Source organism: Anas platyrhynchos, chromosome 21, assembly GCF_047663525.1.
Source record: "Anas platyrhynchos isolate ZD024472 breed Pekin duck chromosome 21, IASCAAS_PekinDuck_T2T, whole genome shotgun sequence".
Classification (NCBI taxonomy): domain Eukaryota; kingdom Metazoa; phylum Chordata; class Aves; order Anseriformes; family Anatidae; genus Anas; species Anas platyrhynchos.
Genome location: NC_092607.1, coordinates 15669585 through 15687554, shown reverse-complemented (window position 1 = coordinate 15687554; position 17970 = coordinate 15669585). Strand labels below are relative to the sequence as shown.

The following is a 17970-nucleotide window of genomic DNA, read 5'->3' as shown; positions in this document are numbered from 1 at the left end:
TAATTCTGTGCACACATTGACCCCTATTGATTCCCATGAGGTCACTCACCTAACCAAAACAAGGGCAAGCATTAGAGCTTATCAGAAGGGGACCTATAGAAAATTAACCCAAGTACCAAGATACTGGTGTCTGCAAATGTCTAGGGCTGGTTGAGCCCCTGGTGGGAACTCAAATTTAACTAGAAACAAATCAGAGCATGCAAGGAAATTTAATGGGGGTTCCAAAGGCCATACTCTAAAAACGGAATAAATAGGGAACAAGATTTTCTTCTACAGCTTTTCTTTCATTTGTTTATTTTTTTCTTTTAATAAAACTTCAGGCTACATGTCTGTAGCAAGAATTTAATTTTCTAGTATATTCCACAGGGTAACATAAATTAAAATTGCAGAAGTGGTATCCTTTTCTATTAACTTTCATGTGACTTGCCATAAGGTAGCCTAAACCAACTCTGAGTTTTTTTGGGGCACGCCAATTAGAAAACCAAAGATGCTGTCACAACAACAGCTGCGAAATCTGGAAATGTCACTTCCATCGTTCATGGACTTAACGCTCCCTTCTCTCCCTTGGAAGAAAGGAATCAAGACATTCTCATAAGGAAGGAAGTCTAAACAAAGCATATGCCCACAGGAACCCAGTGCCACCATCCGTGGAAATAAACAGTGCCACACGCATGACCTTTTCTCTTGCAAAGCAGGATTGGAAACAGATGCGTGAAAAGCTGTTGTCACTTGCCAACTGCTAAAGTTGTTTTGTAGATGCAGAATGTACGCAAAACCTGCGCTTTAGGAAGCAAACCGGAAAGCAAAGATCAAGCAAAAATTCAGCACTAGCATGTCTACCTTCTTGAAAGGACATTTCAGTCTTGCAAACACCTACTCACGCGACACTTCCTGCGATATGGCAGTTTAGACCCTTGTCTACAGGGCCAAATGGTGCATGTTAAGTGCTCTGACCTTCACCCCAAGTATGTCAATGAAAAGCCACATCAGGGATTATAACAAAAAATATTCTCATGCTACATAAAGAAAAACCTACCTGGATGTCCCCACCGCCATCAGGAAAGATGCCTGGAAGGCCCTGAAATTCATAAAACATGGTCTTTTAAATATATCTAGACAACCACAAGGAAGAAATGTTATCTCTAGAAAATGCAGTTTGCAAACCCAGATCAGCTGAATCTGCACAAGGCAGGTACCTAGCCACGTGGTGTAAAATGCAGTCCCAGAACTGTTATGAGCTGCACTGGTCCTCAAAATGGTCAGACATGAACTATCCCCTGGAAATGCACAGATGAACTTGGGAAAGATCCTTGAGCCTCATGCCAACAATTTGAGGAGAGCAGCTGTGCCTGGCCCTCCTTTGGATCTGGGGGCAAACCTTCCTGATCTTATTTGGCCCTCCAAAGAAACTCCTGGAAATCCAAAACAGAAATTTGCTGTTTTCCAGACCCCTTAGTAAGGCACTGCAAGAACACACACCTACGATACAGGCTCCTGGTGGAATCTGTACCTGTAGCAGGGGCTCCCGGACAGGGATGTCTCAGGCACACAAGTTACCTCTAAGGGACATGCCAGCAATAAGTATTTCCATGTTTGCCCTCTGAAGGACATGGGAAACTAGGCTGCAAGTGCTGCCCAGATGGCTGAATGTCTGTCCAGAGCCCAGCATCACCAGCACAGTGGGACTACACAATACCACTCTAGGATAGCAATTTACAAGCTATCTAGTCTTAGATACTACTAAACTGGCAGATGTACAACCTTTTGAGAGTGTGGAATAGGTCACTACATTAGATGTGGTCCCAGGACCTGATATTTTGAAAGGAGGTAAAGATAAATCCCATAATGATCCAAGCAACCATATAAATTTTACTTGAGAGAACGAAAATGCTATCCTGTGATCTCCATATGCCATAAAGCCTGGACATCACTGGATTCCTCCACCCCTTACAGAACAAATAATAAAAAGGAGATAATCCACACACCGAAGTGCAGCCAGTGAAGTATCAGTACTCTCCTTGAGGCTCAGTGTTTAGAGACTGCTGAAACTTAGCCCAGAGAGGGAGTGCTTGTGGCAATTTCAGCAAAGAAAACACACGTGCTGGCAGCAAGGTGAAAATTTTTGATTCCCCTGGGAAGTTTCTCATATTTATTTATAAGTCTCAACTTACAGGAGGTCCGGGTGGTCCGGGAGGCCCTGGGAATCCTGGAAGACCATAAGGACCCTAAAAAAGAAAAAGAGAAAGAATTTATTTAGATAAAAATGTGAAAGAAGAGGAAGGATAGCTACCAAATACCACTGCATATTTGTGAATGTGAGGCAAGATATTTCTAATTGGACTAAATTGCACCCTTTTGTCTGCAGGAGGCTTCTGCAGCTATGAAGAGAATAGCAAATGGAAGTATAGGGAAGAGGATGGAAGAGCATATTGTGTACCTACATCCCAGCTTCTACTGTCTCTGTACCTCTCCAGTGGAGCTGTGAGCATACAAAAATGATGGTAAGCTTCTGCAGAATGGGCTCCCTCAGACCAGACCCACTCTGCTCAACAGCTTCTTACTGAGGATGCTGAAAGCACACAGCAGTGCTGACTGACCTCTGTTCTCATGACATTGGCTGCTCTTTTGCTGTTACTCATCGTTGATAAAAGAAGACAGGGCTGCAAGCAGCTGCGTGTCTTTGGCACGGCACTGGTTGACTGGAGTGACACCGCACAAGCTCGTACAAGGAATAGCATCGCCCGTGGGCATATGCAGAGCTCGCAATGCCTTGTGCTTCATGCTTCCAGATCAGTGGAAGTAACCTGAAATGAACCTTATTCCTCTGTGTTTGCAGTATGTTCAGTGAATGGGGATCAAACGATGGGAGAAACTCACAGGAGGACCCCGAAATCCATTTCCACCTGGAAGCCCACTGGGTCCTGGAGGCCCCTGTTGAACAGAGAAAAAAGCCTTACACCATTGGCGACCTCACAGCTGCCAAAGCCCAGCAAACAGTTTGGCTGTATCCATTTTTCTAATCCCCCAGAGAAGCCCGCACCCAGACAACTGGTTTGCCAATGCACATCTTTCTTTTTGCTCCACCTTTCCATGGGACATGCTACTGTCATTGTCATACATTGCCAGCATCTATCCCCACTGACTCAGGGCAGCTCTGAGACACCCCAGCAGAACAAAAGCTGCTCCAGAAAAGGCCACTTCCAGCAATATCAAGGCTGCTCTGCCTTGAATTAACATCAGTGGCCAGCTGCCTTGGGGTTAAAGTACATATAACAAGCCCACAAGGCTGCCAACGTGCATGACTTCATATCCTGCTGCCCAGCAGAAGAAAGGGACCCAAGACCTGGGATGGGTTTGTGACATTCAGATTAAAAAATAAAATAAAATAAAATAAAAGTATCCAATAAAGCTAGTATAGTAATTTAAATATCTTTTTTTTTTTTTAAATAGACTCATTACTTACTGGAGGTCCTGGTAGTCCTTTACCCTGGAAAGGAAATTTGAAACAGTAAAAGATCACTTAGAAACCGAACATACAGGAAGAAGAGCAGCATCTCAGAAAATGCTTCTTATTTTTTTTCCTTCAGATTTCATAGCACTCTCTTGCCCCCCAATTAATATAATTTGCAATCAGAGCATAGCTAAAGTCTTAATGTATCTTTTTGTTACCTCTAATAATTTGTATTCCCTTTACATCCTCGTTACCTATGAGACATCTATAAAGAAAGCCACATATGGTGGCATGATAGTGGGACACAGACATTTATCTGCTTTTCCTGTTTTCATGAATTTTTTTGTTTCCTGAGACCTCATCTCAGCTGACACCCCCAGAAGTCGTGCAATGCAAGATCCATGCGTGGTGACAAGGAAGCGGGCTGCCGAGTCAGCCGTGGCCAGGCTTCTAACACAATAGATGCCTGGACGTGCCATGGCACCACGCTGGTGAAGGATTTGTGAGGCTCTCCCTCCTGCTCTCTTCCTCTGCCTGGAGAGCACATTTAGACTAGCAAGAAACAAGATGTGGTGACATCTGCGCATGGCAGCAGAGGAATGTGAGTATTTAAATCAGCACAGCAAGCTCTGCAACTGAGCTCAGCTTCATGAAGAAACAGGGGTGTTAATAATTGTTGGAGAAGACTGTCAGATTGTTTAGCATTAATTGAAGATCTTTTTAGATGCAACACTAAAAAAAGATTTATCAGAGCAGCTGTATTCAGAAATCCTTAGGCTTGATGTTGAATGTGGATATTCAGTCATCGTTCAATTTGATATAAAGGATTTAAGAGGGGCTTTCTTTACAGAGACATCCGTTCTGGTCATTATGAACCTAACATGGTTTTCTATTATTCCATCCATACAGACATCAAAGACTAAATGTGACTTGCCAATAGCTAATGAGATGTTTAACAAAGCAACATGCATTTCAAAATGAGCACAGAATGGCTAGTAATGTCTCTGCAGCCAAATAGCTTAATATACAAAACAGTCTATTCCTTTTTCTTACACAGCGCAAAAGACATCAGCTCATAGAAGGAAGGTTTGATATGTGAGTCTTTATCTCAAGCTAGGTTGCTTTATAGCATCCCAGAGACTAAGAGCAAACACTGTGTTACCAGAGCAGCTCAAGCATACATATTTAAATACTTAAACAGTATTTTCACTCATTCAGGCTTTGATCTCTTTGTTTGGGATAGGCTTCCCATCTTCTCTCGGTGCAGGTTCAGGCATGGTCCCACACACCACCTCTACAAATGCAGTTCCAGGAGTTACTTACAGCTTGTCCAGGCGGCCCGGAAGGTCCTAATGCACCCTACAGGAACAAAACAACAGACTGCAAATTAGCAGGTCAATCAGAAATAAAACTGAAGCTTCCATTTGATTAGACACCAGTGTCTGCTCTGCTTGGAAGCTCCAGCAGTGTCTTATACAAACAGTACACAACTGGAGATGCTCAGCTGCATTAAATAATGTAAGGACAGAAACTTATGGATAATGATTCTGTCATTCACAATTAATTACTTGATGGAAGAACACTGTAAGATAGTAGGGGTGGATGCTCCAAACTGGCCCCAACAACTTGCTTCGCTGTTTGTGGGACAAGATAGGATAGGGCTTACAACACGAGCTGCTCCTAGAAGACTAAATAGACACCTCTGCAAGTTGCAGCAGGCCTCAGATGAGCCTCCATGAATATCTAAACATTCATAAAATGAATTTAATTAATTGGAAATATTCCCATTCACAGTACTTTCATGATGTAGATACAGTGACTGAATTATCTGGTTTTTGCAAGATTTGGATTTGTTCTAGCGAATTTTATTAATTCATACATTTCCCTTCAGTCTTGGCAACTTCTGCCTCTTCACTAGTTTCCTTGGCAAATCTCAGATCTCCTTTTCCCATTTGTATTTTCTCTCTTTAGCTTGACTACAGTTTGGTGTTCTTAAGTCTCAGACTAGAATTAAGTAAGTCCTGAAATTGCTAAATTCCTGCTTAACTAAAGACAATAAGCCAGCCAGAACTCCTTAATCCCTTTGTTGTACCACAAAGCCTTTCTCAGCCTCTTACCAGCTGGAATGACCAAACTTGTTTCCCAAAAGTTCTCAAAATGCTCTACCAAAACATCCTGAGAATGATTTCCTGAGCTGGAAATAAATTCTATCTGTCCCTAGGGCCACAAGAGCAAGGCAGATGGGCAGAGCTGGAAAGTTGCCGATTCCAGTGATGACTCCAGCCCTTTCCTAGTGTTGTGCACACCAAATGAGATTAGAAACGTTGTCCCTTGTTAAATCTAACGAGAAAGATACCGAGGACCCAACTGCCTCATTAAGAATAGTCTCGTGGGGAAAGAACGATAATCCAATAAAAATCAACTCTGTTCAGAATGTCAGCTCATTCATTTTTCTTGCTGCGAGTTACTCTGGTTTTTCTTTCAGTCACTTTTATCTTTAGGCTGAAGTCTTTATAACCGCCGATGCCCATGGGACAAGCTGAGATCTCTTCCTGTAAAAACACAGAATTCCCAGCACCTACTGGTTTACACCCTAATCCTGCACTCCCCACTCCAAAAGAGTTGCATTTCTCTCTTTTGCTTTGGCCCACATGCCAAAAGGTTGGCAGTGTACCCAAAGCACCAAGTGTTGGCACTTTGCTCTCCTTAATTTTGATATACTTTAGGTTGTACGGTGGAACATTCAGCAGTGAAAAGTTTTGCTACAATAGCAGATCACTGCGTCCCCAAGCAAGCTGCTGTGACTCCATTAAATTTCAATGAGAAACTCTAATTTACACCTCTATTTTAATAACAGTCTGACTCAACTCATTCTCCTGATAACAATGTTCTTTCTCTTTTGATTAGAAAACAGTCTTACCATAATTTTCCACTTTAATATGTTTTATGAATATACAACTATTGAGCACAGGAAATACTTGATTAATATGGCATTATGAGTTCATAAATAAATATGAGCAATTATGTGATTTTATAGCACCAGCACTGTCAGTTGCTTTGAAAACCACTGATTTGTTGATGTTTGCCTCGTTGTTCTTAGTGTAAAGCATCAAACTTCAAAATGGCTTTTGAAAACTTTCCAATGAAAGCCATCAGGATCTAGCAGCGAGGTTAAAACCCAGCTCATTCCTGGCTGAAAATTAAGCATTTTTTAATTGAAAACAAAACAAAACACCAAAAAAAACAAATAGGCCTGATCTGCTCAGTCTGTAAACAGCACCATGAGAAAAGCTAATGCATGCTGTGAACGACAGGAATATTTAAGATTAAAGCCATTTTGTTATGCCAGCTGCACAATACTTTGTCCCTGGACAGACATGAATCACTGACGGACTGAAGCGTGGCATGCAGGGGAAGGAAAATGCTTAGCAATAATATATTACTAAAACCTGTCTTCTAGGAGCCCACTTCCATATGCCAAATACCTTCTGTCTCTTTCTGTCTCCAATTCAGAAATACTTATCAGAAGAAGTCATAGCGTTAAGTGTGAATTCAATCCCACAACAGTCAGTAGACGCCTGCTTATTTCAGCAATTCCTGCAAGACCTAAATATGTTCTTAAACTTGGGCAGAAGAAAGTCACTCAGGATAATGATGCTGCCCTTTTAGAGTGCTAGAGCTTTTAGAGCTTCTTTTCTTTTTCCAGGCTTTTATTAGACCAATTAAAACAATTTTCCAGATGGACCGTTGACCTTGAAAAGCTCCCATAAATGACAAGTCCCAAATTTGCCCCACGCTGACAGATTGAGTTACAGGACAAGGGAAAGCATGTCAAATCAGAGCACACAGCTACATTAACTCTGTGTGCTAAAGCAGCGTTTGTGTGCTTTCACTAAAGAGTTGAAGAGGAAGTTCTTGTGCTCAGAAATTATCTGCTCCATTACCCTGCAAACTAGGAGTTTGTGTGCTAAAGTGGGCACGGGCAATTATTACCACCGAACATGAAACGAGCACAAAACTCCTCAGTTTTCTGCGTGTGATCTCAAATCATTCTGTTTCAAAAATCAAAGATCAGTTCCCAGAAGACACTGAACTCTTGCCACAGGCAGTCTGAGGCATCGGGGTCTGGCAGCCCTGGATTTCTGGGAAGAAAGGTGGTCCTAAGGAGAAGCGCAGGAGATGGTTTTCAGTGCAGTGCTGATGGGTGGAGGCTCAGAGCTGTGACCAAGATGTTTGGGTTTGACTTCCCCAGTGGCCAAGCCTTGCACATGGGAAAGGAAGCAGTGTATCAAAGAAACGTGGCTCTACCACTCATTTCTTCAACTAAATAAGGCAATTTCACAGTTTTGAACTTTGGGTGACTCCCCTGGGAAAGAGAGAGATTTTGTCAGCCCATCACTACAGCCCCAAGTTCAAGAGGATGGTGGACCAGCACTGGATGCAATCCTTATCTCCCTGAGCTGGGAGACAAGCAGATAACCATGCTGGATAACACCTGTGCTGAATGGCTCACTTAGGATTTGTTCTCAGTGTCATAACAGAGGCCTAAGTGTCCTCCTTGTAATGTCCCATTGTAGATGATCTGAAGGACATCTTTAGCAACTCAGGCAGGCAGTTTTTCTCTGTGGTGTTCCCTCAGCAGAGCTGTAATGTGCAGGAAGCATGCAAAACCTCTTCTTGCTATGCTGGCTAGGGAAGTTTGTGCCAAAGCAACTAAAAATGTCAACCATATTGACAGCCCCAGAATTAATGAAAGGTAGAAGTTTAAATAGTAATACACAGCAGCAGTAACTATAATCATAACAGAGCTGCATACTCAGACTGAAAATAAAGGCCAGAATAGCTTCACTTTGGTAAACTTTTAATTAAGTCTATCGACTACTTCAAGGAAATTTTTAGATGCTCAAAATACCACAAGAGCTGTTCTGCATCAGTATTTCCACCGAGGCTATCCAAGCACATTCAAAACCGCATGAAAGAAAGATGGCTATCATGCCCTGCCTAGAGAAAAGCCACCTGGGGCTTCATTTCAAGGGTCCAAGCATTCTGCGAGGGTTTACAGATAAACAAGCCACTGTCATCAACACCCAAAAGTCACCAATTCACAAAGGAATTAGAAGTCATCAACACAGGCAATGACAATGTTTAATTTAAAGGGACTTGAGATCTACTGTGGTACTCACACGGTCTCCCGGAGGCCCACTGGGGCCAGGTGGGCCATCAGTTCCCGTTAAACCCTGTGGAAATGAAAGAAAATGTCAAGGTGGAGAAGCACAGTAATAAGAGCTGTAGCAAATCCCTGTCACAATCACAAATCATCCATATGCCAAGCTCTCAGCTAAGCCTAACCACTTTATTTCTCTCTGTAATTAAGCACAAGGGAGAGGACTAGAAGCAAATTATCCGTACCTTTCCCTACACATTTTAAGTGTGGATCAACACTACTAAGTGCTCTTGTTACTGGAGTTTACTGAGCTGTTGTCCTTCAGCTTAGCTGTGGAAGCTGCCTAAATGCTTCCTCCCAGCCTGCGTACTAAAGAAAGTGTATAAAAATCTCACCCATACTCAGTTACCATGGCAGTAAGTTAGTAAGCTGTGAAAATTTCACTGTGTGCAGTCACCTGTCCAGATCTTTAGGGAAAAACCCAGGGCAGTGACCAGCGAGCCTCAAACCGATAAGCAAGACTGGATTTCTAAAATGAGGCTCAATGGTTTTGCTCCAGAAACACCATCAAAAACCCATGTTTCTACAGACCTGCACAGTGCACCTCTGAAGAACTGCAATATTTCATTGTAACAGTGCCGTCCTAGCAGTTATATATCACATAATTGTTCTCATGCTGCTTATTTAATTCTAGACTCAACATTTCTCCTGATACGTAAGACATGTAGAGCTAGTACCCACTTTGCTTCTCCCGTAGACACAGTAGAAAGTTGATGAGACACTTTAGGACAACATCTGTGCCTATATGAAATATTTACACTAAGAGAAGATGACAAAATACTCACATCTACTCCAGGAAGGCCAGGCAATCCAGCTTCACCAGCTGCTCCAGGCTTTCCTGGTGCACCCTTTGGCCCCTGAATCAGAAAACAGGCAATTCTTATATCATAGCAACGGAAAGGTGGCATATATTGATTAATCTTACACCAAATAACATAGAAAAATTTCTCCAGAGAAGTGAAACTTGTTATGAATCCATATCCAAATCCTAAATGCATTTCAGTGCTTTGGCTTAGGTCTCTGCAACCCTATTGATTATTTACACACACTGTTGCCCGTAAGCTGTTCCTAGTAGAGAGGTAGAAAGAGATGGGATACAAGGCCCAAGGCAAAGAGCTGTGGCGCATGGCACACCTTTCAGTATCACTCGACAGATCAAGGAGCTAAAGCAGATTCAAAATGATGCCAAAAACGTCCCCAGGACCAGTGCTGAGTACCTCTTCTCCTATCCGTTATGGAAATTCTGCTGTAGCTAAAGAGGAAAGCAAACCACTAAGTCTTAGCTCTTGTGCAATACTACTCTTTAAAAGGATGAATGAGATGATATCAACCAGATAATACTTACTGGTGGGCCTGGCAAACCAGGAGGGCCCGGCTCGCCCTAAACAAAAGAGAAAAGACGTCAGTGTTAGCAATGATCCTCTCCTTTCTGATGACTTCCTGCAACCGTGGTACTCCCAACTGTACAAAATTTCTCTGCTTCATGCCCAGTCCAAGCTTTACCACACTCAGGGGGATAAAGGCAATGTTCTGGATCCTGTCACCTCCTAGAGCAGGATGAACCTGGACTGCCTTTTCCACGTCTACAGTAGCAGATTAGTGAGACCCACATCCCCAGTTTCTAACCGAGCCAGGCTAGAAATAACACCATCCCCACTGGGGGGCTGATAATTAGAAGTTAAAAGGCAGAAAGCAAAGTCGTGGAATTTATAGCAGGTTTCTGCATTTACTGTGTTGGCAACTGTGAAGTCTGTGGGCTTCCCACAAGACTGGCTGCCTTGATTTGCTCAGGCAAGGATTTACACACGGCGTAGGTAACTGATCAACGCTCAGACCATAGGGCCACCGCACAGAGGGAGTGTTGTCCTCTGCCTTGATGAAGAAACTCTTTTGCTGTCCATTACCCACAGGGTTTCCATAAATAACTATCAAGATCGTGGGTTGGGAAGGTGCCTTGCCAAGGAAATGAAAGGAGCACTTCTTTTGCAATGAATGGCTTGTGATGGCAGCTAGAAATGGCAGCAAAGGTGGTTCGCCCCCTCCTTCACCACGTTACATTTCTAACCCTTTGCATTTTTCCTCGCTGATGTGATGGCAATCCTTACAGCGAGGTCACAGCATTAGCAAATGCTGTTTGGGACCATCTTAAACCTTGATCCTGCCGTCGTGGACCCCTGCAGTACTCGGCAGGAGCCCCAGAACTTCAGTCAAATGAATCAAAAGCCTAATGTGTTTATACCCCTAATGCCACATCACTGGGAATTAGAGGCAAAGACCATCAGCAAAAGGAAGCGTTCCCCTGGGTGCTTGGGAAGGAAGTTTACTCTTTCTTAGCAAGTTTGTGTTAAAGTCAAGCCAGGAGATGAAAACTGGAAAAAAAATAAAGCTTGAGTTTTCAAAAGTGACAATTGCTTATTAGCAATTTGGAGAATTACATTCTCAGAAATAATTCACAGGAACTCGTCGCTAATTCTTTTGATCACAACAAGCTGTTTCTATTCTTGGGAGGGAGAGATTTTGCTTGTGAAGCATGTTAAAGGCTATAATTATAAAAGATTTCATGTTGCAGCTCCTACTGAAAGGCAGGAACGAGACCAGCAGCTTCTAGAAATTGTTCTTATGGGGTTCATCCAAGGTTTGTTCAGAGAGCTCCTGAATAATTCAGCTGTGTGTTATGCACCACTTAATGTCTCAAGGCCCATGGTAAGGGACTGCTGAGCACCTCGGCAGCATTTATCACTCTCAGAGACCATTCAGTGACTCTTCCCACACAGCATTCATTCAAAGCCATCTGTGAAGACAATCCAGCTGGAGTTGGTTACAGAATTTAGAAAATTTGCATAGATAGGATCTAGAAAAGTTGATTGAAAAAAAAAAAAAAAGGCTCACCACTAATAGTTTCATTCTTTGCAGTGGTAGAATTGACATTACTGCTTGGGCTCCACATGTTCCTCTCCGTTCAGTGCTGGATTTTATATGGTGTAATTTTTTTGGAAGGTACTGCCAGAAAAACAGTATCCCTCAATGAAGAAGGCTGCCTGAATGTGCTCAGCACTAGCCACAGCTCTCAATCTCTTCTTCTGTGTAATTCCTTACAGGTCTAACTGTGAACTGTGAACCATCCCTGAACAGCTCACACTAACAGGGCACCTGAACTGACCTACAGCTGTGGGAGGGATGTAGTTCAGGTCTGTTCAAATGGCAGACAGCTCCCATGGAGTCCAAACTTCAAATCTTAAATACTTTACTCAGCAGTTTGATTTATTAGGAGCAGGTTCTTCATGATAATTAGGTGTTATTTGATCCTTTCCCACAGGGAGCTTTCCGAAGCTTTAGCAGTGGATAAAAAAGTGTAGATTCACATTACCAACATTTCCCTGGGTTCCTGTTTCCAAAAGCAGTCAGAAGTGATACTGATGCAGTTCCAGAATAAGATGTAAATATTCTGTAGAAAAGAGCTGCTGAACAACACAATCACGGGGATTTGTTTCTTTCCAGTTGCTGTTACCTAAAAGTTGGTCACAACCTGAAGTCTGAAGGGCTTCATCCCTCCCATAATTCCTCTTTTTCTCTCGGTATACCAAACCAGCCACCCTGTCCTGAAGTCCACTGGCCACACTGATGTCCTGCTACAGTAACTCCATAGGCTCCCTGCATTTAATGGGAATGTGACGCTTTTGCCCTCCTCCAGGGTATCCCCCTTAGGCTTTTTATCATGAAAAACAGTGGAGAGAAGCTGTTGAGGTACCAGATCTGAATGACTACAAAACCAGAGTGATATTTTCAGAAAAAATATCTCCTTCAGTTGAAAGGACACTTCAGAGGGAATAGCTGCAAATCAGCGGCTTTCCCTGCAGCCCAGCCTTGCTCACACAGCCACCATGAAAGCTCACCACTGCGGACAAAAAACCTCCTTGTTCATCGTTTACCAGGGAGCTAATATATCTTTTTTACCTTCTTATCCAAAAGAAAATGACCTGCATGGAATGAATAGAATTTTTCAAGGCTGCCTAAAGGCCTGAGTGCAAGAAATTTACTTCGGATGAACTTAAAAAAAACAAACCCTGATGTAGTCCGTAAGCAGCTTATGGAGACAAGCACTGCTCAAACTGAATAATAAAATGGAAATCTGGTCTTTTGTATTTCTTATGTTGAAGATTCGTCTGATGCCCTTATCCATTGCCGTCTACAGAACACAACACAGTTCTTCTCCAACAGATGCGCAGAATTTCTATGGACATATCAATTAAAAGTAATAGGCCAAGTTTTTTTTTTTCCCTCCAGTATCTCCTGTGGGACAGTCTTCTACCTATGCAGGACGTGTACATCTAAGGAATTGCCCACTGAAATAAAGGTTTCATGTGCTGTTTGGGCCACTAAAGGCCATTCATGTCCAGAAGCATGAGAGTCAGATTCTGGCCTCTTCTACGTCAACATAAATTAGCCACTTAGGCTGTTGAAGTAAAACCAATACGAGTAAGAGCAGTGTCCATATTAAGAGTTTCTCCAGGCTCTCCAGAAATACATTTGCTCTGAAATATCATATAAACCTCTCTCAGAACTACAGAATGTGCAGTGACATTGGTGCACGTTGTGCCTGTGCACACAACCTTCCATATTTTGTTCTCCCTCCTTCCTCCACAGGGAAAGAGAAATGCGCAGCTCTGCAGGCAGGGCTGTAACACCCTGTCCATACACTAGGATTGTCCTTAACTCTCTCAAAACAGGGGATTGATCCTGCAAAGGCAGTGAGGCCGCTCAGCACCCCTGTTCGCTGTTCTGACCCTTGCAGAACAAGGTCTCTCGCAGGTGGGCTGGTTCTCCAGGTCCATCTACCTGTGCTGGACGGCCCAGAGGCTGGGGATCGGATGAACAAGAAGCCCTTCTCTGTTCAGCTCGCTCTGCTCTGCTCCACCCCTCACTCACCCGCCCTCAGCTGAGCCTGCCCTCTGCCGCATGACACTCACATCTATGCCGTCCTTGCCAGATGGTCCAGGGGGTCCTCGGGGTCCAGGAGGGCCTTGTGGTCCTACTCTCTGGAAGGATTGGGGGGGTGAAGAGAAAGAGAAGAGTGTTTTTGCATCAGAAGAAACATACAGACTAAATCAGAAAGCGATGTCTGAGTCCCACAGCCACCCCATCCCGCAGGGTCCCCCCCAGCATCCCGGGTGGACTTGGAGGAGCTCGGGACCCAAACAAGGCTCTCTGGAAAACCCTTTTGACTGAGCACATTCTCAGGGTTCCCAGCACATTTACCCAGCACGTTTACTGTGTTGGGAATAAGACCTGCTTGCTGGGAAGCAAATTAGTTTGGTTCTCACTGCCTACAGGAATGCTTTATTTTGGGCAGGGGAGGAAAGGCAAAGTCCTTAAAAAATAGGTACAAAGTGTCTGGCATTAAAAATGCATTGAGACCCAGTCTGATGGGCTGATAGGGTGATGGAGCCAGCCAGACACTGCTCAAGACAGAACGAGAAAGGGAAAACCTCCTCTCTGAGCAGGATGTCACTCGAAAATCTGGGATTTTGGAGGTCTGATGTGGGGGAAAGGAAATAAAGGTCCAACAAATGACTTCTGTATGGAGAGGGCTCCAGAGAGCAACTTGCTGTTGCTTTAGCGAACAAAGGTTCCATTGTGGAAGCAGCTCTGAATTCCCAAGCCAGACTGCAAAAATTCCTCACTAGCACAACGAAAAACCTCACCGAGGAGCTACTTCCCCAGGCAGTAACATTAACATCATTCAGGGAAGCTTAATACAGCTTCATGGATGAAGCGAATAAGAATTAAATATGCTATTTCATAAAGTTTTAAAATTGATTCAGGGAAGGAATAAGAAATTCTCTGGCTCATGAAGGACCAGATTAGGACATCCTAGTCTCACTGGCAATGCATTATTCATCGTAAAAGAAAATTGTTTCTCTTACACCAACAGGTCTCCCTTTCACCAAGCTTTATCTCATGTAACAGCACTCCTGAATAGGAGGACAGTACTTTTTAAACTTAAGCAGCAGATTCTGTACACGAGGATAAAAACTAAAAGCCTACCTGTGTGGGTATGAAAATAGCTGTTTTCATACACAGTACCTAGCAACTTGCACATTTTAAATAAACCAATAGATTAATAATCTGCCTACTGCCACATTTCATCCTGCAGTTATAACATACGCGCATTGCAGTTTATCTTTCCCTCAGACTCGTTTCTTGAGCATAAAACGTAAAAGAAAATTCTTACCTGAGCTGAGGTGGTGGCTAATAGCTGACAAAGGACGAGGAGCCCAAGAGTGGGGAATGCAGTCATCGCGCCCACGCTCTTACTCCTGGGCAGCCAAACGGTTTCTCTCCTCCTGGGTCTCAGCTTACAAATGAAAGTCCTCGCCTCCAGATAAACCTGCGGCTCCAGCTGGAGGGGCAGAGCTCAGGAGCTCTGGCAAGAGGGGCTGAGCTCCGAGGCAAGAGGAGGTTTTGCAAGGAGGTGGGAGCAGGAGGGGGAGCAGCAGTCCCTCAGAAGAGAGGCTCTCATTCATGCCCTGCTGGGCAGCCCCAGCAAGCAGGGAGGGAGCCTAAGGAAGGGCTGGACTTGCAGACACGCACAGGAGAAAAATTCAGCTAGAGACATAAATACGTTCTTTAAGCCTCAGCTGGGGCATTTCTCAAAGCCCATCACCGCCTCAGTGCTGGGCAGATTAAAAAGTAACAGATGGAGAGTCAGCCAGCGCCTGAGGCTACTCGATTTCACCAGAGGAATTAATATACCTGTAACAAGTGCAAGATGAATTACAGCTAAATGCACTCACTGCTTTGCAGGATGCTTTGTTAGCACTGGAAGTGTATTCACATCTGTAGGGTTTTTTGGTGTGTGTGGTTTTTTTTTTGTTCGGTTGTTTTTCAGTTCTTTTTCTCTCCATAGAGATCCAAAGAAAGCCAAGGTGATTTCTTGAGGAAGTGATGAATCCTGACCAGAGGACAGATGATCACAGAGACATGAGCAGGAAGAAAAAAGGAGAAATTCTTGGGAGCTGCAAGAAACTAAGAAAGAATTGCCTTTGAAATATTTGCAAGGAAGGAAGCGTGACAGTTACCAGTTAGCGGATTTGAAACAGAACAAAGAAACACCTCCTACAAATAGTTCCATACTTCATCTGTTAAAGACAACTTCATCCAAAGCAGTTTGCAAACGGAGACAGTGGAAATACGCATCAGGACTGAAATAACACAGCTCATTTGGCTAGCAAGAGAGCAGAAAAGGAAAAGCAAAGCTTTAAAAATGAAGTACCGGACTTCAGTTTGACATCCTTATGCCAGGAGGCTTGTATGAGCAAACACTGAGTGCCTGTCCAGCTCCCCAGCAGCCAATATTCCACCAGCTCTGATGGGGGACAGAGAGCTCAAACATTTACCTAGTCTCTGCAAGAATTTCTGGAACAGGCAGCTGGGGACAGAAAGGGAACGTGCATCTGTATGTGTTCAGGTGGCTTCAAAGTAAATCAAAATGCTTTATTAGACACCACAAACCCCACTGAGGGAGAGCAGTGGTTGCGGGAACTGCTTCATGCAGAGCAAGAGGGAAGGCAAAGCAAATCACCTTCCCCAGCTCCACTCAGTGGCAACGTGCTTTTGTTGAGCAAGACGAGGGAAGGATGATGGTTTCAGCTTCGAAAGGGGTTACTGAAGCGACGACCCAGCATGAAGTGATGAGCACAAATCGATGTGTGCTCCCGCACCTTCGGTTGTTGTGCCTTGCTCGTAGTAAGCTAGGGCTTGGAGAGCTGCTGTGAGCTGAGCCTGCAAGGGAAAAGGTGTCTTTTCCCCCACAAACGCTCACTAGCCATGTTTTATGGTAATGGAGGAGGGCTGCTCACCACCTCCAGGTGGAATAAGGAGCAGGTTAATGTTAATGCAGCCCACCAGACCTCGGTGTTACCAGCTGTGCTTGGAAATGCTCGAGGTGCCCCAGCAGCAGCACATAATTACAGGGTGGGCAGGCAGAGCAGGTCCATGGCCACTTCCCGCCCTCAAAGGTGAAAAAACATAAGGAAACTGGTATGCATTGAAGTCATGCTTTAATAGGTGACATTAACGTAACACTGCCATACAGCTCCGAATGCTGGAGAACACAGCCCGGGAACTCGCTGCAAACACCTACAGCCAAAACTCAACTGGCCACAGCAGGGAACAGCTCGTTTTGAGCACTCCAGCCTAGAGCTCACAGTGAAACCCCATTAAACACAAAAACTGCACATCACCACACCAGATTTATGAGCTATGCCCCGACTGAGCATACGTTCACACTGAAAACTTCATTAAATAACAAAGTTACTATAAATCTGTACAAAAGCCATAATTAACAATTTTTTTTTTACTTATCTTTTATTAAAGAATTCTCACTCAACATCTTCAAGTATTTATACCTGTAGGTAAGTGTATTCTTATTGGCAATTTAACACCATCTTTTCATAAGAAAGTCATTTAAAAAACATTAAAGCCTTTTTCCAGCATGTGTGTGACCATGAGCATTAAATAAAAAGCCTGCAGACTTTTTTTTTTTTTATCCCCACACGCATGGATGTGGCATGCTGCACAAGGGCCTACAGTCTGGGAAGGCCAATCATAGATCAAATTCCTTGAAAGATGAACTTCTGAAGAGCTGTAGCAGAGAGAGGAGACACTGACGTTGCGCAGGCTACTGCATCTGCTCTCTGATGAGGCAAGCAAGCCTTTAGCCATCCCCTACACAAAACAAACAGCACCTGAAAAGCCCAAAACTAAAACAAACAATCTGAGCAAACCGTGAGTCCAGACCTTCTGGCTGTTGAAAATGTTTCCTCTGCTTCATGAAACACGTCCTCTGTTGTAAATCTCCAGGAGCAAAAGTGCTAAATTGTTCAGTGCTCCTTCAGACTCGGTTGGATCCTGCACAGGTCAGGCAGAACAGCTAGCAGAGAGGTCAGTAACATTAAGGCAGGCAAGGAGCTGGCAAGGGCTGAAAGTAAATTCTTAAGGGCTGTAAATGAATAAACCAGACAAGCATACCCCCACCAATTTAAGCTTCAATTAACCGGCCCACAACAAAGCCCCAAGTGGTTAGCAGACATGCTACACTCGAACGTGCCCTCGCCCTCTGACACGCTGATCATTAATGGTAGAATGATCCTGCCACAGCTAGGAAGCGGGTGAGATTTGAGACAGCTAGCTGCATGCAGCAAGCCTGCAGGAAGGATAGCCCCAGAGGTCATCTCAAAGCAACACCAAAATCTGAAGAGATGCAATGACAAAATATTTATTCCGTTTCAGCAAT

At 43.9% G+C, this 17970-nt stretch overlaps 1 protein-coding gene across 1 annotated transcript in view; it reads right to left on the bottom strand.

The window, feature by feature from the left end:
- COL9A3 (collagen type IX alpha 3 chain) overlaps positions 1–15217 on the bottom strand; it is a 35941-nt gene extending 20724 nt beyond the window's left edge. Inside the window, exons 1-10 of the mRNA XM_005029010.6 lie at positions 14908–15217; positions 13643–13711; positions 10021–10056; positions 9461–9532; positions 8635–8688; positions 4775–4810; positions 3464–3487; positions 2878–2931; positions 2172–2225; positions 1037–1078 (exon numbers count right to left, since the gene is read on the bottom strand). Coding sequence (XP_005029067.3) covers positions 1037–1078; positions 2172–2225; positions 2878–2931; positions 3464–3487; positions 4775–4810; positions 8635–8688; positions 9461–9532; positions 10021–10056; positions 13643–13711; positions 14908–14973 — 507 coding nt within the window. The 5' untranslated portion in view covers positions 14974–15217. The remainder of the gene's footprint in view (positions 1–1036; positions 1079–2171; positions 2226–2877; positions 2932–3463; positions 3488–4774; positions 4811–8634; positions 8689–9460; positions 9533–10020; positions 10057–13642; positions 13712–14907) is intronic.
- Positions 15218–17970: the final 2753 nt, after the last annotated feature.